This window comes from Schistocerca americana, chromosome 1, assembly GCF_021461395.2.
Source record: "Schistocerca americana isolate TAMUIC-IGC-003095 chromosome 1, iqSchAmer2.1, whole genome shotgun sequence".
Classification (NCBI taxonomy): Eukaryota; Metazoa; Arthropoda; class Insecta; order Orthoptera; family Acrididae; genus Schistocerca; species Schistocerca americana.
In genome coordinates this window covers 365,504,708-365,532,407 of record NC_060119.1, presented here as the reverse complement: position 1 = coordinate 365,532,407, position 27,700 = coordinate 365,504,708, and the positions used below count along the sequence as shown (strand labels likewise).

At 42.6% G+C, this 27,700-nt stretch overlaps 1 protein-coding gene across 1 annotated transcript in view; it reads right to left on the bottom strand.

The window, feature by feature from the left end:
- The window catches only part of LOC124600321 (chitinase-like protein Idgf4), a 49,683-nt gene that overhangs the window by 9,402 nt on the left and 12,581 nt on the right, over positions 1-27,700 (bottom strand). The window contains exons 2-4 of the mRNA XM_047136151.1: positions 12,533-12,771; positions 7,297-7,429; positions 3,945-4,117 (exon numbers count right to left, since the gene is read on the bottom strand). Of these exons, the coding sequence (XP_046992107.1) occupies positions 3,945-4,117; positions 7,297-7,429; positions 12,533-12,771 (545 nt within the window). The remainder of the gene's footprint in view (positions 1-3,944; positions 4,118-7,296; positions 7,430-12,532; positions 12,772-27,700) is intronic.

Below are 27,700 nucleotides of genomic sequence, written 5' to 3'. Positions count from 1 at the left end.
GCTGCAACATTGCGAATGGAACAGCGACCCGAAAATGTAAAATACATTTCTTTCATTTCTCCTCTATAGTCACAAACCTGTAAGTCCTCAGACTACCGGTTTCGGTCAGCAACGACAATCTTGAAATCTGTTTTATAGAAAATATGTCCTAATATACTGGGGCAATAGTCACATCGTGAGATCTGAAGATGGTCATTGCTGACCGAAACTCGTAGTCTGAGGACCTAAAGTTTGTGGCCATAGAAGTTAAATAAAAGAAATTTATTCTACATAATTGGTTATAGATCATGAGAGTGCATGGATGATCTCATGTTCTGCTTGGATCATCATCGATGAGAGCTTTTAATGTTGTTTGTGGGTATTTTTTACAGGACATCATATTTGTCGTTGACCGTGCAAATTATTTATTTCACAGTTGCAATTTCGGCAGGACCATTATCAAGTCGTACCGCAAAAGATATAAGAATACAAAAACGTGAAGGAGGTTAACACTGTATACAATTCAAGTAATTTACTTTATTTCGCGTTGCACAGGGCTTCGCGCTCGTCTGATGTTATTGTATTCCTAAAGTGAAAATGCTTAGTTTTGACGACGACTTGTATACATTTTGGAGGATTTTAAAGTCTGACCTGTGCAAAAGCATAATGTAAGTGGTGGCCTGGCACGAAGTCGGCGTTCCAAAATATCACAAAGTTGTTCTGTACGATTCAGGTAAGGACTCTGTGCAGGGCAGTCCATTACAGGGATGTTATTGTCGTGTAACCACTCAGCCACAGGCGTTGCATTACGGAAAGGTACTCTATCGTGTTGAAAACGCAATCGCCATCCCCGAACTGCCCTTCAACAGTGGGAAGTAAGACAGTGCTTAAAACATCAATGTAGGCCTGTGCTGTGATAGTTCCACGCAAAACAACAAGCCCCCTCCCTGAAAAACACACCGCCGCTTCGGAGATTTACTGTTGGCACTACACATTCTGGCAGATGACGTTACCGGGCATACGCCATACCCACACCCTGCCATCGGATCGCCACATCGTGTACCGTGATTCGTACTCCACACAACATTTTTCCACTGTTCAGTCGTGCTATGTTTACGCTCCTTACACCAAGCGAGGCGTCGTTTGGCATTTACTGGCGTGATGTGTGGCTTAGGAGCAACCGCTCTACCAGAAATCCAAGTTTTCTCACCTCCCGTATAACCGTCATAGTACTTGCAGTGGATCCTGATGCAGTTTGGAATTCCTGTGTGATGGTCTGCCTATTACACATTACGATCCTCTTCAACTGTCGGCGGTCTCTGTCAGTCAACAGACGAGGTTGGCCCGTACGCTTTTGTGCTGTACGTGTCCCTTCACGTTTCTACTTCACTATCACATCGGAAACAGTGGACCTAGGAATGTTTAGCAGTGTGGAAATCTCGCGTACAGACGTATGTCACAAGTGACACCCAATCACCTGTCCACGTTCGAAGTCCGTGAATTCTCGCAGAGCGCCCCATTCTGCTCCCTCAGGATGTCTAATGACTACTGAGATCGCTGACATGGAATACCCGGCAACAAGTGGCAGTCTAATGCACCTAATATGAAAAACGTATGTTTTGGGGGGAGTTCGGATACTTTTGATCACATAGTGTATCATCAATATTGAAATGGTTCAGCAATACCTATGAGATTCTGAGGCGAATTGAAGCATTATGGCACGCCATGACTGCAACGCGCTTTAAATGCGTCCTTGAATCACCGTAGTGAAGTGTTATTATAAATACCAATTTAAATGTACGTAGTTAACGATGACACCACCATTTGTTGCTTGTTGCCGACAATGCTTTTGATTGACCCATCTGCAAATCATATACTTCAATGACATCTATGTTCATTATATGTGCCATTAATTTCAAGTTTTGCTGGTGATTCGTATGTTTACGTATTCGTGGGTGCAATATATTATAAGAACCTGCGATTCTGAACGGTTCGCGATACATAAACATGGTTTTCACGTATCACAGTTAATTAAAGAGTAGGTACCTTAAGATATGATTAATATTTCTTCATTTACATAAGTGGTAAAGCAATTGTGGTTCTTTTACAAGAAACAAAATACTTTTTATCGACTTTCGGAAGCTACTGAAAGTAGGAGCAGAGCGACGTAATGTGCTCTAACAGTCTGATTCTTAGAGGTGTATAAAGAACAGTGCGAAATGCACGGAGGAGATACTGCTTCTTGCCATGTAAACTCGCATAACGGCGGTGAAACTGCACGTGATGACGGACTTTCTGTACGTGTCTTAGGTTCATTCCTAATATTAGCATGCCGTATTTCACTGTTTTTTTCCAAAACTACGGTAACCTTTTGAAGAAAAACGCATCTTTATAATGTTGTTGTTGTTGTTGTTGTGGTCTTCAGTCCTGAGACTGGTTTGATGCAGCTCTCCATGCTACTCTATCCTGTGCAAGCTTCTTCATCTCCCAGTACCTACCGCAACCTACATCCTTCTGAATCTGCTTAGTGTATTCATCTCTTGGTCTCCCTCTACGATTTTTACCCTCCACGCTGCCCTCCAATACTAAATTGGTGATCCCTCGATGCCTCAGAACTTGTCCTACCAACCGATCCCCTCTTCTAGTCAAGTTGTGACACAAACTTCTGTTCTCCCCTATTCTATTCAGTACTTCCACATTAGTTATGTGATCTACCTATCTAATCTTGAGCATTCTTCTGTAGCGCCACATTTCAAAAGCTTCTATTCTCTTCTTGTCCAAACTATTTATCGTCCATGTTTCACTTCCAGATATGGCTACACTCCATACAAATACTTTCAGAAACGACTTCCTGACAGTTAAATCTATACTCGATGTTAACAAATTTCTCTTCTTCAGAAACGCTTTCCTTGCCGTTGCCAGTCTACACTTTATATCGTCTCTACTTCTACCATCATCAGTTATTTTGCTCCCCAAATAGCAAAATGCCTTTACTACTTTGTCTCATTTCCTAATCTAATTCCCTCAGCATCACCCGACTTAATTCGACTACATTCCATTATCCTCGTTTTGCTTTTGTTGATGTTCATCTTATATCTTCCTTTCAAGACACTGTCCATTCCGTTCAACTGCTCTTCCAAGTCCTTTGCTGTCTCTGACAGAATTACAATGTCATCGGCGAACCTCAAAGTTTTTATTTCTTCTCCATGGATTTTAATACCTACCCCGAATTTTTGTTTTGTTTCCTTCACTGCTTGCTCAATATACGATTCAATAACATCGGCAAGAGACTACAACCCTGTCTCATTCCCTTCCCAACCACTGCTTCCCTTTCATGTCCCTCCACTCTTATAACTGCCATCTGGTTTCTGTACAAATTGTAAATAGCCTTTCGCTCCCTGTATTTTACCCTTACCACCTTTAGAATTTGAAAGAGAGTATTCCAGTCAACATTGTAAAAGCTTTGTCTAAGTCTAGAAATGCTAGAAACGTAGGTTTCCCTTTCCTTAATCTTTCTTATAGGATAAGTCGTAGGGTCAGTATTGCCTCACGTGTTCCAACATTTCTACGGAATCCAAACTGATCTTCCCCGAGGTCGGCTTCTATCAGTTTTTCCATTCGTCTGCAAATAATTCGCGTTAGTATTTTGCAGCTGTGACTTATTAAACTGATAGTTCGGTAATTTTCACATCTGTCAACACCTGCTTTCTTTGGGATTGGAATTTTTATATTCTTATCTTTATAATATAAGTAAAAAATCTCTATTTTTAGTAATATACTAAAATACCTACTTCTGTGGGTGTTATCACGTGTTTCAGTATTTTGAAACATTTATAAAATTTGACCGATGTCCGTGATTTAAGTATCAGGGTAGATGCACCTCCCCTGTAATGGGAGCGTTAAAAACACAATATAATTCAAAATTCCTAATTATGGCATCTAAAAAGAAAGCGCCTAATACTCACCGACTGATTGATGTATGGGATGACGCTGAGAGTCAGGAGGGCATTTTCGTTCCTCAGCGACGTCCTCAGTTCGCGGATGAGGGCCGAGAACTGGCTCTTGTGCTCGTCTGCTTTCTCGTCCGTGTGGCTGTGGGCCGCGCCGACCGCCTTCTTGATCCCGTGCCATATGGAGCCTGATAACGACAAAACATGTGCAGAAATACTGGCAAGAGTATATATTTATTTATTTATTTATTTATTGTAGGGGGAGGGTTACTCAACGATACAACTGGTTAAATGCAGCCCACAACGAAATCCTTCCTTGCCCCAACCTCTTCATTTAAGAGTACTGCGTGCACCCTACTTCCTGAATTATTTGTTCGATGTATTCGAATCTCTCTTTCTCTCTACAGCTTCCTCCAGTACTATGGATGTCTCAGCACATGCCCTATCATCACGTCCCTTCTTCTTGGCCGCGCGGGGTAGCCGTGCGGTCTTGGACGTTTTGTCACGGTTCGCGCGTAAGCCTAGGGACCGATGACCTGAGCAGTTTGGTGCCATAGTCCTTACCACAAATATCGATTTCCTCCTTCTTGTTTATGTTTCCCCCATATTATTTTCCTCGCCGATTCAGTGGGGAATTGCCTCATTTCTTATCTTATCGGCCCACCTAACCTTCAACATCCTTCTATAGCACCACACGTTAAATGCTTCCAATTCTCTTATTTTCTTGTTTCCTCACAGTCTGTGATTCACTATCATGCAATGCTGTGCTGCAGACGTGCATCCTCAGAATTCTCTTTCTCAAATTAAGGTATCGTTTAATATTAGCAGACTTCTTTTGGGCAGGAATGCACTCTTCGCCTGCGCTAGTATGTTTTTTATGCCCTCTTTGCATCGACCGTCATGTGTTATTTTGATTCCTAGGTAACAGAATTCCTCCACTTCGCCTTCTTCGCGGTCCTCAGTTTGGATGGTAAATTTTTCACTAACCTCTGCTAGCTCTCATTACTTTTGTCTTTCATCGGTTTACTCTCAGTTCTTGTTCTCTGCTCAGTAGCCCGTTCATTCCATTTGTGTGTCTGTAATTCTCCTTCGCTTTCCTTGAGTATAGCACTTTCATCAGCAGTCTTATCACTGATATCTTTTTACCCTTAATTTGATTGCATTCCTGAACCCATCTTTTATTTATGCCATTGTTTCTTCGACAGAAAGAACAGTAGGAGAAAAAGACTTCGGACTTCTGACATTCCACTCTCCGACTCGTATAATATTATTCTTCCTTTGCTTATTCATTCTTTTTGTCTTGGTCACCTTCTTGACAGTCCCCTCCCGGAAATCCGGATGGAGAAATAATTCGGAATCTTTTGCCAATGAATAGGTCTTCCTGTTACAGGTCACATGTGCTGTGGATGCAACTTAAGTGTCTCTAACGCTGTGGTTTCCACTTCCTTCTTGAAGACACAAAAACAATTTCCGAGTCTGTCATTGCTTCTTCTTATAGTGTGAGGGCATTCTAATTTCGTGTGTGTCTCCATTTATTAGTTTACTAACGGACGACTTGAGCTTAATATCTGAATTTCTATGCTTTCTTTGGCAAAATTCTTTGATTGTTCTAAGAAAAGCATTTTTAATGTTTGAATGTGACTTTTTTGCATTTGTTTGTTTGTTTCTGTACCATCGTGCTTAGAGACTAATTAAATCACTGCGGTGTTTTACTCAGAAGATTGTATGGAAGATGAAGAACAGGATAGTGAGAGTGGCACCTGAGAAACTTCTGGTAGAGAAGCAACCGCTTCAATAGTGGCCTGTTACCTGTGGTAGCTGAGTAGCTGAGTGGTCAGCGCGACAGACTGCCAATCCTAAGGGCCCGGGTCCGATTCTCGGCTGGGTCGGAAATTTTCTCCGCTCAGGGACTGGGTGTTGTGTTGTCCTAATCATCATCATTTCATCCCCATCGACACGCAGGTCGCCGAAGTGGCGTCAAATCGAAAGACCTGCACCAGGCGAACGGTCTACCCGACGGGAGGCCCTAGCCACACGACATTTCCATTTATTTATACCTGTGGACAGTGTGACGCATGCTCCTAGCGACTTCATCTCGTCATTGTTTCGCTCGTGACACAGGAAGAAAAAAGCTACCAGAAATTTTATGTGTTTTTCGTAGAAAATACGTTTCAAAGTAAACAGTTAGAAATTAGAGTCAGTATTTCCCACATCTGTTTCCGTGTTAACAATTATCCGCGTTTACACTGTCTGTCGAGGCCTCACTGTACTGAGTTAATGCCACATCTGAATAATACTCCAAAAACCAGGCGATCGGAAAGTCTTCCATAGAGAAATCAGCACCAACATTCTCTTCAACCATTTATTGACTTCCCTTCTTTAATTTTTGCAATAATATCAACTTTTCCATGTACGTTATATCTTTTGCATAATTATAAAAGTCTACTTATATTATATTCAATTTTTTGTTTTTCAGACAAATTGTGGTTTAACATCAACATGTTTTTTTCATTAAATTATAATATATGTTTCATTTGAAGATAATTTATTACGATGTACCAAAATAGTGGAATTTTAACTTATTCTTTGTTCAAAGCCTTTACAATATCAAAGTGGAAATTCTTGCCTACAAGATATGCAGCTTTTGACAATCTTGCAAAAGTGAAATATAAGTGGGAAAGTGTTTTTTTTTCCAATCCTCTAATAGCAAAAATCGGAATAACAACGATCAGAGTAGAACGCAAGTACACCTAACGAGCAGTTTATCGTAAATGCACAACTCGCGAAGTGTAGCGGCTAAACGAAATTGTTATTCTACACAGAGCAGCTGCAACATCCAGTTTGCTGTCGATGTTTTAACGATGTACTTACTTAGTGCTCAAATGTGTATTACATCAACTGAAGATGGGTAAAAGCCCGAAACGTGTATTGCAATAAATAAAAATACATAAAAATGACTGGTTGCTGCATATGTTAAAATAGAATAAAAAATTAAAGTTCTTCGGTAAGAAATCCTTAAATTAATTGCTAATATTTATTTTATGGGGTAAGGCAGCAGTCCGAGGTATAATTCTGTGCCCTGGTCCACGGCCTTATACCCAGAAAACTAATATTTAAAATTACGCAAGTACAGTTCGTGGAGGTCTGCACCCTATGATTAAATACTTAAACTGTTCATTAAGTATCGCATGCGCATCTCTCTTACGTAACTTGCTGTGCATTAACTGTGGTATGTATGGCTTTATGTGTTAAAGCAACGTTATCATCTAGGCTAATTTCCAGGAGTTTCATACAGTCCTTCTAATTGATAAATCTTTACATGCATCTGTTGTGCCAACGTGTGAATATTGTAATTTTTGCCTCTCACCAAAAGTGCCACGGTCCTTCTTTGCTTTGTTCTTGGGGAACTCCCAGGCGATGTCAATGCCATCAAATCCGTGTTGCTTCAGTAGGCTCTTTGCCGAACTTACGAAAGTCGTTCGGTGTTCATCACTTTCAAGCTGTAAAAGAAGACAACATATTTCTCACTACCGTACTCTATTAATGTCCTCATCATTAAAAAAACAATTGTAACATAAAATAAATTATGATTATATAGTTTAGGTAGCACTTGCATTAATAACCTACATTCAGTCTTTTAGTTTCACAGGCCTTCTTTAAGTGATTCGTATTTTATTTTCAGTAATAATAGCAATTCTATAGCCTTTATGAAAGTTTATTTTGCTACACTATCCATGGTACGTTGAAAGCATGGAGGTCAGTTGCTTGGTCCCGCAATATGCCACTGATCATTAGTCGCTGTACCAAGAACGATACTTAGTAGCTCACACAAAGAGAAAAGATCTGGTGACATGGAGGCCACTGAAAAGATAATGAGTGTGATAAAAAGAAATAGATCTGAAGGATTGTAGCGTCCCCTTAAAGAAAACGAGAACGAAGTAGATTGCAAATTAAGAAGAAGTAAAACATCAGTAGACGGCATGAAGAAGGAAATAAGTATCCCTGAGTAAACACTGTTGCTACTGACAGGGACTGGTGAATATCGAAATATGAGCGACTGGTTAATTTTCTTTAGAATTTTCAGGGATTCCTAATGTCTGGGGGGAGTTTTCTAAGTACAAAACGCAACTCCGGTTACTAGAACAGAATAACAGATCTAAAGGTAAATTATTTAGCTATCACATTGTGGTTGTGTAAATCGTAGTCTTTTGAAAGGTGATTTTTATTGGCTCTCATGTGTATCAGAATATTAAAAATTTGAAAAGGTTTCGTAAAGGTGTAAAGTTAGCTTATTTATGTGATATTTTTTCCTGGCTTTTGCAAGACAAATTTTTATTATCTTTTGGTGAATTACATCAAGAGATAATCAACTTAGGTCACTACTAGGTGAAAATAGTTCGCGTTTTTAGATAGTGAACATGAATATGGACCAATATGAAATCGCTGCTTCATAAGGTGCGGGTCTCCCGCATCGTCCCCTACGCTCTTTTACAGAGTATGGGACATCATCATCATCATAAAATGCCTTATAAAAGCAAATCTTGCATAAGTATCACACACAATTACAACAAGTGAGCTAATAAGCTATTGTAAAACATTGCTTTGCCACAGGTCATTCTAATGAATATAAAAACGCAGAATGGACTTCTATCTACTGGGATAGTGCTATTAACGAGGAGTTGAGATTAAAGTTAGCAAGTAACCTTGTAATGCAGATGCAGTTGTTTGCTTAAATTCTGCTTGGAATGCTGCACTCTCCTTGGTCGGAAAACAGAGGAACAGAGAGAACGTCATTTGTACGTAATTGATATTCAATATCGATGAATTCTGACGTTGGTTGCATGGTGGCGCTAAGGAAAATGACAAGCTGTGTACTTTCAAATTATCGGCGATTGTCGAAGAAGTCACCAGGGTTCAATCCCGAGAGTTGATTGAATATTTTATTCGCTGAGAGAGACTTAAATTTTACATTTTCCATAAGTTTCGAAGTAAAAAACATTGATGAGCTCTAAAGCGTATCTCATCATTTCTTATTGGCGTGTTCTGTAAAATTAACCCTTCATCTTTTCGAAACCGCAAACTGGAGCGGAGCATATGCTTTTCTACTGAGGAACCATATTTTTGACAATTTTCTGCGTACATTTACGTAGGTCTTTGCTAGAAGAAACCGTAACGGTGGGTAAGCAATGATGGGTTAAACACATGATAGGGACCACAATTCGAGTTACGCGGAACGGTTTGGGTCCGATCCTCTTGAGAGAAGGCAGAGAAGTACAATGTTATTACCATACAGAACACTCTGTCTGATCTCCCTGGACAATCATTCCTCCCTGTACTGACAGATATAGGTGGTTTCTGATCATGGCGTATGCTTTGTTCATAATATAGCATGCACTGTGCTTTGCACAAACTTACTAGTGGCTCGTCTGCCACGAAATGTAGCCTGTCGTCGGTGGAGCTGTTAAAAATAAAGATCGTTTATCACTTACTAAACGTTTTCACGTAAATATGACTTGGAACAACCAAAGAAATCTCATTTATAATACTAGAATCAAATTGCAGTACTAGTGTTTTTTATGGATTTTTGCAGAGTTTACATTCGACTACACTGCCTCTTAACTCAGGTTGGTACGAACAAGTTTTGCGCAGAAAGTAAAGCGGAGGTAACTCTTCGCGCTATGTCGTGCTCGAGAGTAACAAAAGAATGACACATGACACATGACTCAATGAGAGCCATGTGGTGTTATGTAGTGACCTGCCCGTGCTGCGGATCGTCTGTCAACGTCGTTACTTGCAAGGCCAGAGGCGAATGCTCAAGTACTTAATGACGGGTAGCGCCCACGTGTGCTATTAAGGTCAATGGGCCCAATGGACGACTGCTGCGCTGTGTCTGATATTTAGAGGTCGTTTCAACTGTGTGGAGTCCACAGGAACATTCAAATTATGGCAGTCATATTCTGTACCAGATCATTGTATGGATTATTGTTTGCAGGTTTCGCCTTGTAGTTTACACCATCTCACCATCTATCAAAATACTACTAAAAACAGTTATAATCTGCAATGTTGCAACAGTCATTTACGCTGTTGGTGGTTACTTCTGCGTCGCTTCCTTGGCCTTGTCCTGTTCTAGCTTTTTCGGATGTCCATCTGTACAGAGCTCATATGGATAGGACGCTCAAGAAGTACTCAGCAGTACCACGAGACTCTGCCACCCCCCCCCCCCCCCACCCGCACACACACACACACACACATCACTTGGCTTGGCCGGCCGAAGTGGCCGTGCGGTTAAAGGCGCTGCAGTCTGGAACTGCAAGACCGCTACGGTCGCAGGTTCGAATCCTGCCTCGGGCATGGCTGTTTGTGATGTCCTTAGGTTAGTTAGGTTTAACTAGTTCTAAGTTCTAGGGGACTAATGACCTCAGCAGTTGAGTCCCATAGTGCTCAGAGCCATTTTGAACACATCACTTGCCATGTGCCGCCTAATTTCGGAGTAGCAGCATCTCGCCGAAAGGGACTATCTTCTGCTTCAGCAAAATGTTCGTCAGCAAATCATATCCATCCGCTGATAGTGTTGCCACATGCCACAGAGATGGCTCTCAATTGGGAACTACTTTGATTCCACAGAATACGGACACAGGTTGAGATCACTCCCCCAACAGGGACACCCGTTAGTTGCGCCACATCTCTGTGACAGATTACACTATGGACCACTGTTTTGGCAGCCTCATTCTGAGACTGCTACAGTCCCATCTCTTCTACAGACAGTTACGAAGTTCTACAATGACTAATGTTTCGACGTGGGAGTCTTTATTTAAGGGAGCAATGGTAACAGTTAACGTCATGTGCCTGCAAATTACTTTCAGCCATAGTGACTAAATCACGGGCTGCCAAGTGACAGCACAGTTATTAACGTTCAGTCATTTTAGGTATAGGACTCAAATGCCAAGCATGCAACTAGTAAGAAAGTTAAGTACATTTACCGTAAATATTCAGTGTTAAGAAATGAAACTTATGATTTTAAATTGTGTTGCCACATTTATGTTCTAATGCCACCCAATTTTTGCAGTGTATGTTTAGATTTTTGTTAGCATGTATAGACTGCCACCTTATAGAGAAAAATAGTAGAAATTTGATTCTTTGCCACTGTGGATTTTTGGGCTGAATTGATGGCAACACTCAGTTAGAACATCGCGACGTAGATCTACATCTGTACCTCACATGCCACCTAATGATGGATGGTGGAGAATACTTCGTGCACCACTTACAAATGGTGCGTGGGAAGAATGGTTGTTGGCAGACATCCGTATAAGCTCGAATCTTTCCAATTTTACCTTCAAGGTGATTTAGAAAGCTGGTGGTAGTTTGTGTTCCAAAAATGAACAGCATAGAGACAGAAGTGATGACACTTTTTGTAGGAGCTGCCCATCATTTTGCAGGACAATGTTCAAGCACGTACAGTGCAAGCTGTTATTGATTTGTTTGACTGATGGGGCTGCTAAGAGCTATACCACCTACTGCACTCCCCTGACTTAAGCCCTCGTGAGTTCAACTCGATTTCTAAACTGAAGGGAACACTTCTGGGCATTCGCTTCAGAACTGCTACAGATTCGTCGGGCAATAGACCGCGTTCCCGTGCCCGGGTTCCCGGGTTCGATTCCCGGCGGGGTCAGGGATTTTCTCTGCCTCGTGATGACTGGGTGTTGTGTGATGTCCTTAGGTTAGTTAGGATTAAGTAGTTCTAAGTTCTAGGGGACTGATGACCATAGATGTTAAGTCCCATAGTGCTCAGAGCCATTTGAACCAATAGACCGCGCCGCTCGAACACAACTGGCACTGCGAAGAGTATCCTACGACTTCCACATCGCTGGAAACAGGTTATACACAATGCTGGTGACTACTTTGAAGGTCAGTAAAACTTTGAAACACGTATCTATTTTGTACGAGCTCTAAATAAATAGTTGCCGCTATTAAAGTTTCAACCCTCGTATTTTTTTTGAATTTATTGGATTTCGGGAAGTGCCCACACAGTCACCTCATTAATGGAATGTCAATCACGACGATACGAACGTTAAGACAATGAAATACCCAGTCCATGAGCGGAGACAATCTTCGACTTGACCGGATTTCAAATGGTTCAAATGGCTCTGAGCACTATGGGACTTAACATCTGTGGTCATCAGTCCCCTAGAACTTAGAACTACTTAAACCTAACTAACCTAAGGACATCACACACATCCACGCCCAAGGCAGGATTCGAACCTGCGACCGTAGCGGTCACGCGGTTCCAGACTGAAGCGCCTAGAACCGCACGGCCACACCGGCCGGCTGACCGGATATCAAACCCGGGTTTGGCTTATTGCTAGCTATTTCCACTAATCTCAAAATAATTTACCACACGATATGCACAGCGAGACAGCTGCTTCAAAAGTGAGGTCAAATGTGACAAACTTGGCCAGCACGTGTGTGCGGCTGTTTGACACAGTCGTGGATATGAAGCATCGAATATGACAAACAAGTTTGATAGTTACCAAGGGCTTTTAGTGTAACGCTTTGATAATGCTTGTACGCAGCAATGTGTGAAAGCGCTCCACGTGTCAACTGACCAGCTCGAAGAACTTCTCCCTGCTGTCGGTGTCCGCGGCGCCTCCGCCGATCGACAGCAGGATCTTGAGGCTGGGGAAGCGCCTCCTGAGCGCCACGATGTTGGTGTACGTGGTGTGCTCGTCTTCGCTCGGCGGCACCGCCTTGTACGTCTCCGTGTTGATCGTGGCGTAGCCCACGACCAGGTGCGTGCAGTACGAGAAGCTGGGCTCGATCTGCGACAGCAGAATGCGGCTCGACTCTGCAACAGACGTCGCCTGCGTATGAGCGCACCGAATACACGCCAGTTGACACAGGAGCGACGTACTTCAGTTTATACATCTCATCAGTTTAGTTCTGCTAATGGGCCATTCACGTGAGGTGTCGGTCCTCAGAGGTCTTATTACTTAATTAGTTTATCCATAGTACGTATTTGTAATAAACGTGTCAACAGAACAAACATAGGAACAACACACACACACACACACACACACACACACACACACACACACACACACACACAGGGCTGTGGTCATGTGTGTGTGACTTGCGCCTATCTGTGACTCAGCATCTCCGCAATATGATGAATAGCAGTCTATCCTTTTCATATACAGGGTGATTCAAAAAGAATACCACAATTTTAGGAATTTAAAACTCTGCAACGACAAAAGGCAGAGCTAAGCACTATCTGTCGGCGAATTAAGGGAGCTATAAAGCTTCATTGAGTTGTACATTTGTTCGCTTGAGGCGCTGTTGACTAGGCGTCAGCGTCAGTTGATGCTAAGATGGCGACCGCTCAACAGAAAGCTTTTTGTGTTATTGAGTACGGCAGAAGTGAATCGACGACAGTTGTTCAGCGTGCATTTCGAACGAAGTATGGTGTTAAACCTCCTGATAGGTGGTGTATTAAACGTTGGTATAAACAGTTTACAGAGAATAGGTGTTTCTGCAAAGGGAAAAGTTCTGGACGGCCGAGAACGAGTGATGAAAATGTAGCACGCATCCAGCAAGCATTTGTTCGCAGCCCAGGAAAATCGACTCGCAGAGCTAGCAGAGAGCTGCAAATTCCACAATCAACTTTATGGAGAGTCCTACGAAAAAGGTTAGTTATGAAACCTTATCGTCTGAAATTGGTTCAAGCACTGTCTGCAGCTGATAAGATTAAAAGAATCGATTTCTGTGATTTTATCCTTGCTCAAATGGAAACAGATGAATCTTTCGTTTCAAAGATTGTGTTTAGTGATGAAGCAACTTTCCACACTAACGGAAAAGTCAACCGTCACAATGTCTGTATATGGGGCACTGAGAATCCGCGGGAAACAACTCAGTATGAACGTGACTCGCCTGAGGTGAACGTTTTCTGTGCCATTTCAGCCAATAAAGTTTTTGGTCCCTTTTTCTTCGAAGGTGCTACTGTAACTGGACTACAGTATCTGGAGATGTTAGAGAATTGGCTGCTCCCTCAGCTCGAACAAGAAGCACAACAATTCATATTTCAGCAGGATGGAGCGCCACCACATTGGCACTTATCTGTCCGTAACTACCTGAACGTCAACTACCCGAGGCGATGGATCGGCTGCCAGGCAGCCCGTGACAGAGCACTTCATCACTGGGTCTCCAGCCATCCTGATTTAGGTTTTCCGTGATTTCCCTAAATCGTTTCAGGCAAATGCCGGGATGGTTCCTTTGAAAGGGCACGGCCGATTTCCTTCCCAGTCCTTCCCTAACCCGAGCTTGCGCTCCGTCTCTAATGACCTCGTTGTCGACGGGACGTTAAACACTAACAACCACCACCACTTCATCACTGGCCTCCAAGAAGCCCTGATCTTACCCCCTGCGATTTTTTCTTATGGGGGTATGTTAAGGATATGGTGTTTCGGCCACCTCTCCCAGCCACCATTGATGATTTGAAACGAGAAATAACAGCAGCTATCCAAACTGTTACGCCTGATATGCTACAGAGAGTGTGGAACGAGTTGGAGTATCGGGTTGATATTGCTCGAGTGTCTGGAGGGGGCCATATTGAACATCTCTGAACTTGTTTTTGAGTGAAAAAAAACCGTTTTAAATACTCTTTGTAATGATGTATAACAGAAGGTTATATTATGTTTCTTTCATTAAATACACATTTTTAAAGTTGTATTCTTTTTGAATCACCCTGTATATAATGTTGTTACGGGTATAAGTACATGTACGTAAATAATTGGTACCTTAATACAGTCAATCCCACAAGAAAGTGTACGCCACAATGTTAGATGTAATGTCCGCCGCGACATCCCTGTTAGTGATCTCGAATCTGTACACAGTGCGCTTTTGCACAGTGTTTGTACATAAACAGTGTGAGATTTAAATGTTTCGTTTCATCGGTTGCAGTTTCAAATGATTGCAAAATTGGTGAGTGCTGACAAAATGTGCAGTGTTTATCAAAAATGCCTTCTGAGGTCCGTTAAGAAGGTATTTGTTTCGAACGAGGCAAGCTGGGTGCCTCAAGAGGATAATGATCCAAAACATCGCAGCCGTCTCTGTGCAGCGTGGAAACAAGACAATGGGACGTCCACGATGGATTTGCCTGCAATGTCTCCGGATGGAAATCCGATCGAAAATGTTTGGTCGTATATTAAGATGAAACTTAAAGGAGAGCCAGTGTATACTTTGAAGCAGATGTCGTATAAAATCAGGACGATATAGAGATCTCGTGAAAAGTGTGCCAAAAATGTGCCAAGCTGTAACCGATCATGGCAACATCTATTTTCATGTAAACGTATATTTATAACACTGTCTTTTTTTCATACAGATAACGGTGTAAACTTTCTTGTGGAACTGACATTATATACCCAATTCAGAGTGTTTGTTGTAATTTTCTCTACATTTAACAGTCTCCCCACAACCACAGAACATAATTTGCTGCATGATGTTTTCTGCACGGTCGTAACGGTGCATTAAATGGGTTATACCTCTCAGTGTGGACTATTCGTTTTTCGTCCACATATTCACACTCAGTACCTGACCTTCTGCCCTGGTGAAAATAAATGGCTTGCTTGTGACACCCAAATTGGATGTACTAAGCAACCTACAAACATATTTCTACACACACTGTACAGACGTTTTGGTGAGCTGCTTTGGGCTGGGTGTCAATGGACACTGGCCAGCTGTTCTTATTGCTGCCCAATTTATAAAGATACTCCTTTTAAAGGGTTTAACCTAGAGTAGAATAATTTTTCTCGGCTAGTGTGTGTACGTACATAGTGGTGTGCATCTGTAGATTTTCCTATACACACACTGATCGACTTTCGACGGTAGGGTCTTTCCGATCCAAACTGTTCACCTTCTATATACAGATACAGACCAAGTATGACCCAACAAAACACCGAAAAGAAAGTAAATTGCATTTAATTACTAGACATCTTAAATATCTAACTTCAGGCATTATTACGAGGGCAATTTCATTACCCAAGAAAACTTTTATAATAGAAAATTTTGTTGAAGCAAGTCACTGTTGGTAAGCACCATTCCAATAATGCTTTTGTTGAATATATGATGGGCATACAATGGTTTTTGATTGCCACCCCGAAAGGCCAATAACAAGTGAGCGTACAAAACGGTTAAAAAAATACTTGTTGGATGTTAATAAATATTTTCATGTGAAAGGATGAACACTTGCACAAATAGCAACCGAACTGGGTGGAGACTCTCAAACCTCACTGAAGATCGTTTGTTAATGTTGTTAACGAAATAAATGTGGTCACAGAAGCGCTGTAAACATAGCCAAATGAAGGCAACACACTAGAAGTCGTAGGATAAGTTCATGATATGGAAAAAAGAAAGACTGCAGACTGCTGCACTTCCGCCAGCAATCAAACGGGAGCTATTCGTGACAAGTTTACGGGGGAGCAAATATTCAAAGAAGCCGCAATTGCCTCACACAGAATTTTATCCCAGAACTCTTTAAAAAGAGGATAGGCTTCGTCGAAGACTCACCTTTGTCGGCTTCACACTTTAAGAGATGGTCACGAATGCCTACTAATTGATGAAACATCTGTAATCAGGTCTTCGTTGATTAGCATCCTGCTGACGATACAATACCCGCCTAGATCGCACCTTCAGCTTCTTTCATTCAAATTACGTTGCTTGTTTCGGCGTACACTAATCATCAGATAAAAAAATATACGTTCGCCACGAGCTGGGATCAGATACCTGTTTGGCTATACCGATTTTGATTTTTTATGGTTTTCCTAAAGAGATTGAGACAAATGGTTGCTTGAAACGGACATAGCTAACTTCTTTTCCCGTCTGACGGAAGGAAGGAAGGCTACTTTTTCACGTCCAGCCGACATCGATGACATAAGAGACGGAGCACACGCTTGGAATGTGTGAAGGGCAAGGAAATCGACGGTGCGCTTTCAAAGGAACCATCCCGGCATTGCTGGAGCGATTTAGAAAAATTATGGAAAATCTCAGCCAGGATGGCTCGACAAGGATTCGAACTGTCGTCCTCCCGAATGCGAGCCCAGTGTGCTTACCAATGTGCTACCTCGCTCAGTCTTGCCATCCATTTCTAGCAGATCCGTCGGCGATAGGACAATAAACTCGTCATTTTCTCTTTCTTTTATTTAGTTAATATTGAGAAATGAGTTATAAATGCCTTAACAATAAAACGTGATGTCTGAAAATGAGCGTCAAAAATGGAAATAATAGGAAAAAGGTCTTGGTCTTGTGATTGATTGTAACAGCTATTGAAACAACAACTTATATTATTTATTGTTTCATCAATATTTTCGTTGGTGAAACTGCAATTGCTCCAGCTTCTTAACGTGCTTATATTATTTATTGTTTTGTCAACTCGGTTAAGTGAGTCTATTTCATTGATGGAACTGCAATTACTCCAGCTTCTTAACGCGGCTCATGACTTGTGTAATTGTTTTGAGGGTATTAAATCACACTATACACTGAAAAATTAACAATACTACAGAAGCAGACAATATAGCTACTGTGCAGTTAGGGTAAGGCTGATGTAATGGCACAGCAGTGTCTGTACAAACTGCAATGACATTCTAGCTTGTCTTTCCACGACCTGCATTGTGCACCTGAAAATTATCCTGCACACCTCCTACCAGCAACGACGGAACAACACGATCTCGTCGTCTTAGGCTGGCTGCCTTTCACAGTTGCTCCCCGTTTTCCTCGGCTGCTACACAGGCCAGGCATTCCGTTCCCCTCTCATATGGAATAATAAGCGCCACTCTCGACCTCCCACTGGAGCCGCCTCCACCTATTAGGCGTTACACTTCTCAGAACTCCTACTTCTCTGAAGCTGCCCTTCACCAGCGACACGACCGCTGTTCTTCAGTGCGAGGTCAAGCAGTGACGTACGTTTTTCTTACTTGTTAGAGAGAACGAGTGCTGTGTGACCTGGGAGCAAGGCTGTAAATCTGTATTCATGTCGAATGTCACTCTAAATCCTGTCCGGCCACGTGGACACTAATTTTGGGGAATTGCAGCGTTCAGGAATGTGGGTCATTGTGGCAGAGGGACCTGATGAATTTGCTGTCACCGCAAAGGGGGATCCTGCGCACCTTAGCCGTTGCCAACAGGCATATACGCCGAGTTTACACTCATAGACCATACTCCTGCGATGTAATAAAAATAAATCTGAAAATTTCAATCTGAATGTCAGTGAACTAAGACATTTGTTATTATCCCAATGCGCTGGCGTTTCAGAAAAACACCGGCCTGCACAGTAGCGAAATTCTTTAGGAATACGAAATATCAGACGAAACTCATACAACTGCGCTACTACCCAAGACAATTTTACAACTCTTTTAAACTGAGCCATAATTACGAGGGCCGTGGCTCCATGAAGCTCCGCCAACAGAAAGCAGACATTCGAGATCCGGCTAACACGTTACGATTATCCGCTCATAACTCATTGGCTAGTATTAAGTTCCATCCCAATGTACGAAGGAACGTCAAACAGTTAGACACACTTCCCTGTAACTCGGTACTAGCATCAGAGGTAGAAGCCTAGATCCTTTACAATAAAATACATACCTGATATTTGTTCCCTATTGAGTCAAGTAATTTTGTTGCCCGTAAGTGTAACGAACAATGTGAAAGAATAATATTGATCGCCACCGGACAATCTGAAGCATATATTACGGCTATAAAGTCCAGGTGTCCACTTAAGAGACTTCTAGGTCTATCATACGAGGCGTGTTTTTTAAGTAAGTGCCGTTTTGAAATTAAAAAAGACGTGCTAAGATAACTCAATAATTTTATTTTTACATGAAAGCCTGTACCTTAATCTACTTTTCTACATAATTTCCGTCAATGTTGTGGCACTTGTCATAACGTAGTACCAGTTTTTAATACCCTCCTCATAGAAGTCTGCCGCCTGACTTGTTAACCACTGCATCACCGCTGTTTTGACTTCGTCTGCAGTTCCAAACATGTACGCCTGGGTCGCTGCTGCATAGGTGTGCACCTTAGGTGTATCTTGCAATAGGGACTTGACTTTCATAATGTTGCAAGACGACCCTAAATAAATACTACTACACTCGTACGGAAATAAAGGCGAATAACTAAATAGCTAAAATTTTAACAACTTGAACAACTTTTTGCGAGGTCAGCTGTCACCGACGGCGCCGGCGCCAAATGCCGCCACTGTCCCTAATCGTAAACTCGACTGCGTAAACTAGATGCCCAGCGGCGCGAGAAATTTTCTGTCGTTTTATCTATCTTTATACCTTTCACCATTATGACAGGTGAACAAAGTGGACACCGGGAAATGCAGACAATGCAACGAACCGTCAATTTCTCACAACAGTTGGCAGCAGCTGCGGTTTGGCGCCGGTCACAAATGTTCCCAAGGTCGTCCTCCTCAAGCTGGAAACAATACCTTGGCCCCCTTGGCTCCGAGCTGGTCACTCTTAGCGCTCCACTCCTCAGGACTAGTGTAGAATGTTCGCTCTGTTTATCTGAGCCAAGGGAAACCACCGAGTAATTGTATCCCGTTTGAATTCTTACTTCCATTTATCTTTGTATCTCTGTCGTACTAATAATAAATGCACAGCAGTGCGAATGACAGCGGGACGTGTTGTGTGTCTTGTTACATTCATTCACGGTACTTGCTGTTGAAAACAGTTGTAAGGAAGCTGTGGTTATGCTCATAGTGAATTCTTGGACGTTCACGCTCAGTCACTGTGTTTCTGACTTGACATAACCCTCGATAATTACCTTTCACAACGAATTGTTATATACAGCGCCATTACATGTAACTACCTCACCTTAGGTTGTGATCAAATTGAACTCAGTCTACGACGTACATGAATTGTTAGGCTCTGAAAACGTACAAAACATAACAGAAAACTGTAATGTGACAGGATTTCCCCTTGTAGGATTCGTCATTTCAAAAAAGCACATTTGGGTGCAATATATGTAATACGCGAACTAATATAAATATAACGAAAAGCAGACAATAGGGGATACGCCAGTGACTGCAAGATATAAGCGTATTAATTAACCTTTTGATGACAAATGGCTGGATTCTGATTCAAAGAAATGTACTGCCCGCGGTACCGGATGCACTGCACGTCGACTTACTTGTGACGCTGAAAATTACAGCTGATCAAAAGAATAATCTACCCAACTACTGTCTCAAGATGTCTGGAGAGGGAAGTACAGTTATACAGGATCATACGCATAGCACACGTGTTTCAGGCTTATGAAGGCCTGTGCGCTGTATTATAAGGAGGGTAGAAGAAAATTACAGACCAATATCATCCGTTTGCTACAGAATTCTTGAACATAATTTGAGTTACAATGTAATAAATTACCTTCAGACGGGAATAATCGCTCGCGTGAAAATCGGTTTGCCCTCTTGTCACATGATATCCTGCGAACCATGGATGAAGGCAACAGGGAGGTTCCATATTTCCAGAAAGCTAGGTGTGTAGTGTCGTTCGACTAGTTGCGATTTTACCTCTCCTCAAATGATGGAAGAAGTCGAGAACACGGACGGCCCAATGAGGCGTTTAAACAGCAGTGTGCGGAGGGTTAGCTAAGGCTAGAGGTGGTTCAGTGTTGTTCTGGGCGTATTCCTACTACCATGACTTAGGCCCACTCACTGTCAGCACGTACCAGGACATTTATTTCAACATTCGTGGTGATCAGTTGTTGTCCTTTTCTCTGCATCTTTAAAATAAATATACGCTGGACACTCCCGTCTTCCAAGTAGACAACAGCCGGCTTCACATCGCTGCACGCATAGTGTCCTGGTTTGACGAATACTCGGGCATCCTATCGTTCCTCGACAGGCCCGTTAAATTTCCCGATTTTAATTCCACATTTGTAAGCTTAGAGAAAGCTATTGACAATGTAAACTGGAATTCTGAAGGCTGAAGGGAGGGAAAAGCTACTTACAACTTGTACCGATACCAGAAGGCGTTTATAGGATTCTAGGGGGATGAAAGGCAAGCAGTGGTTGAGAAGGGAGTTATTGAGTCCGTACCTTCAGCAGGCAATAAAGAAAACCAAAGAAAAATTTGGCGTAGGAATTATTCAGGGAGAAGAAATAAAACTTTGAGGTTTGCGGATGGCATTGTAATTCTGTCAGAGACAGACACAGAACAGAGTCAGACTTGTAAGAGGAGCTGATGGAATGAACAATTTAGTGAATGGGAAGCAAGGGTACTGATGGAATGAACAATTTAGTGAATGGGAAGCAAGGGTACTGGAACGCAGCTCGAATTAAATCAGATGGTGCTGAGGGAATCAGGTCAGGAAACGAGACACTAAAGTAGTAGATAGTTTTGCCATTTGGGTCGTACAACAACTGATGATGTTCGAAGTAGAGAGGATATAAAATGTAGACTGGCAATGGGAAAGAAAATGTTTCAGAAGGAGAGAAATTTGTTAACATCGAACATAGATTTAACTGCTAGGAAATCTTTTTGGACGGTATTTGTCTGGTGCGTAGTCTTGTGCGGAAGTAGTGCACATATTGAATGAAATGTAGGGCTATGGAAGAATACTGAAAATTTAATCGGTACATCATGTAACCAATGTGGAAGTACTAAATAGAACTGGGGAGAAAAGAAATTTATGGCATACCTTGATTAAAAGAAGGGATCGGTTGATAGGCCTCGTTTTGAGACATCAAAAAATCGCCAGTTTAATATGAGAGAAGTGTGTGTGTGTGTGGGGGGGGGGGGGGGGGGAAATCGTAGAGGGAGACCATGAGACGAATACATCTATATCTACATGGATACTCGGCAAATCACATTTAAGTGCCTGGCAGTAACCAGTTTCAAAATGAGGTAGATTGCACTAGTTATTCGGAGAAGAAGAGGTTTGCACAGGATAGAGTAGCATGGAGAGCTGCATCAAACCAATCTTCGGATTGAAGACCACAACAACAACAATCCCACAGCAAATTTCTGAGAACAGCAGGTGAAACGTAGCAGTCAGTATTCCCGAAAGTTCGCAGCTCTACAGTCTACGGCAAGGGTTCCCAACAAAATTTTCTCGAGGACCCCCTCATCGAACATGATTGGTACCTTGTCGTATTACAGTATCAAGTACCCAAAAAATCCAAATTAAGAGTCTTTTTATACGTTTTCTATTTTTGGTACTAGGAAAAACATTGACATATTCATTATTGAAAAAATTTTGAGCGGCCATAACAAAAATCTGTTATCATACGAAATATATTTAATATATTTTTTTATTCTAATAGTATCTTGCGGACCCCTCTGGCATAGCTCGTGGACCCCTGCGGGTCCGCTCGACCACCTGTTGGGAAGCACTGGTCTACGGGATCAGGTCCTTAATGAGCTGGGTACGACGAATCTAAAGGAACTTGTGGAGTTTCTTCCTAGCCGCAGTGGGGCTGTTATCATGGCTGCAGGCAGTGATTGCGTGATGTCTCCTGGGGGTAAGCAAAACTTGTCCAGCATACTTAGCTCATACAGTAGTTACACACCTCCGTAATGATGGACTCGACTTAAAATTGAAATGCTCAGCAGACGAAATACTAAAACAGTTACAGTAAGTTTGTATTCCTGGTGTTGCAGTCCTACTATGTTAACGAAGGAAAACTTCCACATTCGAATCACATTATGAGAATTGTGAGGAGTCTGGACTTCTTGCTGTGTTAATGGAATACTACACTACTGGCCTTTAAAATTGCTACACCAAGAAGAAATGCAGATGATAAACGGGTATTCATTGGACAAATATATTATACTAGAACTGACATGTGATTACATTTTCACGCAATTTGGGTGTATAGATCCTGAGAAATCAGTACCCAGAACAACCTCCTCTGGCCATAATAACGGCCTTGGTACGCCTGGCCATTGAGTCAAACAGAGCTTGGATGGCGTGTACAGGTATAGCTGCCCATGGAGCTTCAACACGATACCACAGTTCATCAAGATCAGTGACTGGCGTATTATGACGAGCCAGTTGCTCGGCCACCATTGACCAGACGTTTTCAGTTGGTGAGAGATCTGGAGAATGTGCTGGCCAGGGCAGCAGTCGAACATTATCTGTATCCAGAAAGGCACGTGCAGGACCTGCAACGGGCGGTCGTGCATTGTCCTGCTGAAATGTAGGATTTCGCAGGGATCGAATGAAGGGTAGAGCCACGGGTCGTAACACATCTGAAATGTAACGTCCAATGTACAAAGTGCCGTCAATGCCAACAAAAGGTGACGGAGACGTGTAACCAATGGCACCCCATACCATCACGCCGGGTGATACGCCAGTATGGCAATGAAGAATATACGCTTCCAATGTGCGTGCACCGCGAGGTCGCCAAACACGGATGCGACCATCATGATGCTGTAAACAGAACCTGGATTTATCCGAAAAAATGACGTTTTGCCGTTCGTGCACCCAGGTTCGTCTTTGAGTACACAATCGCAGACGCTCCTGTCTGTGATGCAGCATCAAGGGTAACCGCAGCCGTGGTCTCCGAGCTGACAGTCCATGCTGCTGCAAACGTTGTCGAACTATTCGTGCAGATGGCTGTTGTCTTGCAAACGTCCCCATCTGTTGACTCAGGGATCGAGACGTGGCTGCACGATGCCTGTCATCTCGACTGCTAGTGATACGAGGCCGTTGGGATCCAGCACGGCGTTCCGTAATACCCTCCCGAACCCACCGATTCCACATTCTGCTAACAGTCATTGGATCTCGACCAACGCGAGCAGCAATGTCGCGATACGATAAACCGCAATCGCGATAGGCTACAATCCGAACTTTATCAAAGTCGGAAACGTGATGGTACGCATTTCTCCTCCTTACACGAGGCATGACAACAACGTTTCACCAGGCAACACCAGTCAGCTACTGTTTGTGTATGAGAAATCGGTTGCAAACTTTCCTCATGTGAGCATGTTGTAGGTGTAGCCAGCGGCGCCAACCTTGTGTGAATGCTCTGAGAAGCTAATCATTTGCATATCACAGCATCTTCTTCCTGTCGGTTAAATTTCGCGTCTGTAGCACGTCATCTTCGTGGTGTAGCAATTTTAATGGCCAGTAGTGTAGATCAGCGGTCCTTTCGTTCATTTTAGTATCACGTATATAGCAACCCTGTGATAATAGCTACTAGCACAACTGTGTTTTATTGCGATCTGTTGACGCGGACTGGTTGGCAGATGTGCCGATAGCCACTTCACAGCAGGTGAGTCCCCCGATGACGTTGGCCGCCGCGTTGCGCAATGGTAGCCAGTAGCCAGTGAGCCAACACTGTTCTCCATTCTCACGCAGCCGCTGCTCTGTCAGCCGCTGACTTACAGGAAGGACGCACAGCTGATGTCATCCTGCGCCAGCAGCTTGCAAAGGCGGCGTCACGGAAAGAATGTTTGTTCCACGCTCGTCAGCTGTCTGGTAACCACACTAACAACTTGAGGTTTCAGCTGGTGGCACGACTTGCCCATGTCGTTCTTGTAACTGTTGCTGCAACGAATGTAATAAACTTCTCTGCAGATTTATTACTTCTTTATTTGAATTGAAGTAATCCCCCCCCCCCCCCACCCCCTCGCATCTACAGATATGATCATTAGCTTTGGTTTTAATCATGCTGAGGCGTAGCGCCGTATACCGATCCTACCTTGGAGGCGGTTAAGTGGGAGATGTGTCTCAGAGCTGGATAGTGACAGATAGTGACGCGAGACTGGACGCGCACGTAGTTTATGTATCAGCCAATAGAGGACAGTATTGGATAGGGGACTGTGATTTAGTTTCGGTTGTGCCCACTAGAGTGCACTAACGTAATAGAATCTTTTTCATGAAGTATTTTCGTAAAGTGTTATTACGTCTTTTTGAGTATGAAAAATGTTATAAATGTGTTTTAGCAATATGAATGATGCTTGAGTGTGGTTTAAGGTTAATATGAAGATAATTGTTTAACGAGTTATGTAGTGGGATTCAGCGTGGGAACATTTTGAAGAAGTATGGATGTGGACAAAGGGGATTTTTGTAGAATAGATTTGTAAAGTAAGTTTATGGTAAAGGGAAAGTTAATTCAGGTAAATATAACAATAGTAAATAACTTTATGCATGATCAAAGCTTCAGCATATTAGATAATTGCGTCCGGAAAAAGTGCAGTCGTTCGGTTTACTATTTTGCGATTGGTTATTGATGAAAAGCGCCGACTGACGCGGAAGAATGTTGTTTTGCTATTGGCTGTTGAGTGAACTGACCGATGGTAAAGCAATATTCTTCGCGCGCCTTTCTCTGCTGGTAGAGAAGACTTATAGTATTCTAGAGAGGAGTCGGGACCTAGCCATGAACCAGTTCGGACGTGTGTAGTAGTAGTTCCGATGGATATGATAAGTTGCCGGATCTAGCAGTGTTTCATATATCAAAAGTGTTGTAAAGTGACGGTATAATTATTCCAATGAAGTGAATTTTGTGACGAGAAAAGACATAAATGCCGCATGGCGTATTCAGCAGGTCGGTAGCTAAAAACTGTGACTGCATTAGGTACCGACAAACTTAATATTTGGCGAGCATTCTCAATCAAAAACAATCCGTATTTTTGTAGCTATTACGTTTTCGGGAAATGCAACACCATAAACTTGCTAACGTGAGAGAAAGGGATTGTGAGTGACATTGTTAAGACTAGCACGGGCTTGGCAGTGATACTTGTTCACCTAAGTTTCAGAATATGTTAATTAAGGGCAAAATTTCCAGCCTTTCATTTCGTGTGAAAACTTTCTCCCGAAACGTAGATTAGTGACTTTAATTGCAGCCCGGTTCACGTCCAAGTACAGTAGGTTTCGCTCGGCTTCCCTACTGATGATCTGCTGAGACAATGTTCACAGGTATGTGCAGGTTCGTCGTAAAGGGACATAAGGAACCGCGCCGTCGCAATGCCTGTTTCGATGTAGTGAAACATTGTTTTATTACTGGGATGAAAAGCGTATCTTGTGCATCACCATTGTTAAGCGAACGATCGGAAACAGATGTCCGCACTTATTTCCAGTTTATATCCGAAGTAAGATTTCTGCAAACCGAGCGAGGTGGCGCATTGGTTAGCACACTGGACTCGCTTTCAGGAGGACGACACTTCAAAAGCCACGTCCGGCCATCATGATTTAGGTTCTCCGTGATTTCCCTAAATCGCTCCCGTCAAATGCTGGGATGGTTCGTTTGAAAGGGCACAACCGACTTCCTTCCCCATCCTTCCGGAACTTGATTGGACTGATGACCTCGCCGTCTGGCCCCCTCCCCCAATTCAAGCAAACAACCTAAGATTTCCGCAAGTGACGAGAGATTGAAAATTCGCCAAATCGTAACGCAACCAGTCACCCAACAACGCATCAACAGCGATTTCCGAACTCTGCAGCTCAACTCAACGTAAATAAAGTAAAGTGACTGTCGAACTACTACACTGCAACTTTCTAAGACGTATGGGTCCTTGGATATGAAGAATCTTGGACGATATGTAATCAGATCAGCAGACAACGAACAAGCAGAAACAAATGGGCATGCTGGAGAAGGGTTGCGAAGAGCGCAAAACAGCGACTGACATTATGAAACGTCTGTTGCATCCACATACTGGAACATGACTAGACATAGAACTGACTAGTACCAGTGATATTATCACATCCGAATTTCTGAGTGATTCTGTGTGACAGTCATGTAACTTTCAATACAAGTGAGCCTTTCTTTCGCTCCCGTCGTATTATTTGAATGGGATATCATACTACGAAACATTCTTACAATTTCGTCTGTTGAAGTGGGCCGGCCGTAGTGGCCGTGGTGGCCGTGCGGTTCTAGGCGCTACAGTCTGGAACCGAGCGACCACTACGGTCGCAGGTTCGAATCCTGCCTCGGGCATGGATGTTCTTAGGTTAGTTAGGTTTAATTAGTTCTAATTTCTAGGCGACCGATGACCTCAGAAGTTAAGTCGCATAGTGCTCCGAGCTATTTGAATTTTGTTGAAGTGGATCTAAAACTCTTTCTGTCGAAATTTTCATGTACTATAATGCAGCATTTTTCTCTCTCTAAACTTTTACAGGTGTCATTCTGAAAGGTGTTATTTTAATTTTGTGTCGAGATGTCTAAGAAGCAATGACAAATTCTGTTACGGTTTCCCATTACTGATTACATATACGGGTCACTGTTTTTTCGCGACAGTGTCGCAGCTTGTGGAAATTATGTTACTGTCATTGGTTACCTTAATGAGTTTTCCTGACAGCAATAGGGAAAAGTCATAGTTTTGTTACAGTACTGAATATTGGTTACACTGTTTAAGTAATAATTAGAAAGTCTTTATTTGTTATGCACTGAAACGAGCATTTGAATGCAGAGAACATTGAAGTGTACATAGTTTTCCACCGTCTTCCTCCTTCGGCTGGTCCCGACGGAGGTTCGAGTCCTCCATCGAGCATGGGTGTGTGTGTGTTTGTCCTTAGGATAATTTAAGTTAAGTAGTGTGTAAGATTAGGGACTGATGACCTTAGCAGTTAAGTCCCGTAAGATTTCACACACATTTGAACATTTTCTTCTTCCTCCTTGCTCCCGTGAATGGTGATCAGATGAGTATCTTCGCAACAAACTCGTAGTTGATTGTAATGATTTTCTATCAAGCGGCATTCTGTATTGCTAAAAGTGAGTATAGGATGTAACGATGACAAGTGTAGAATTCCGATGCTACTACGATACGTACATCCCCCTA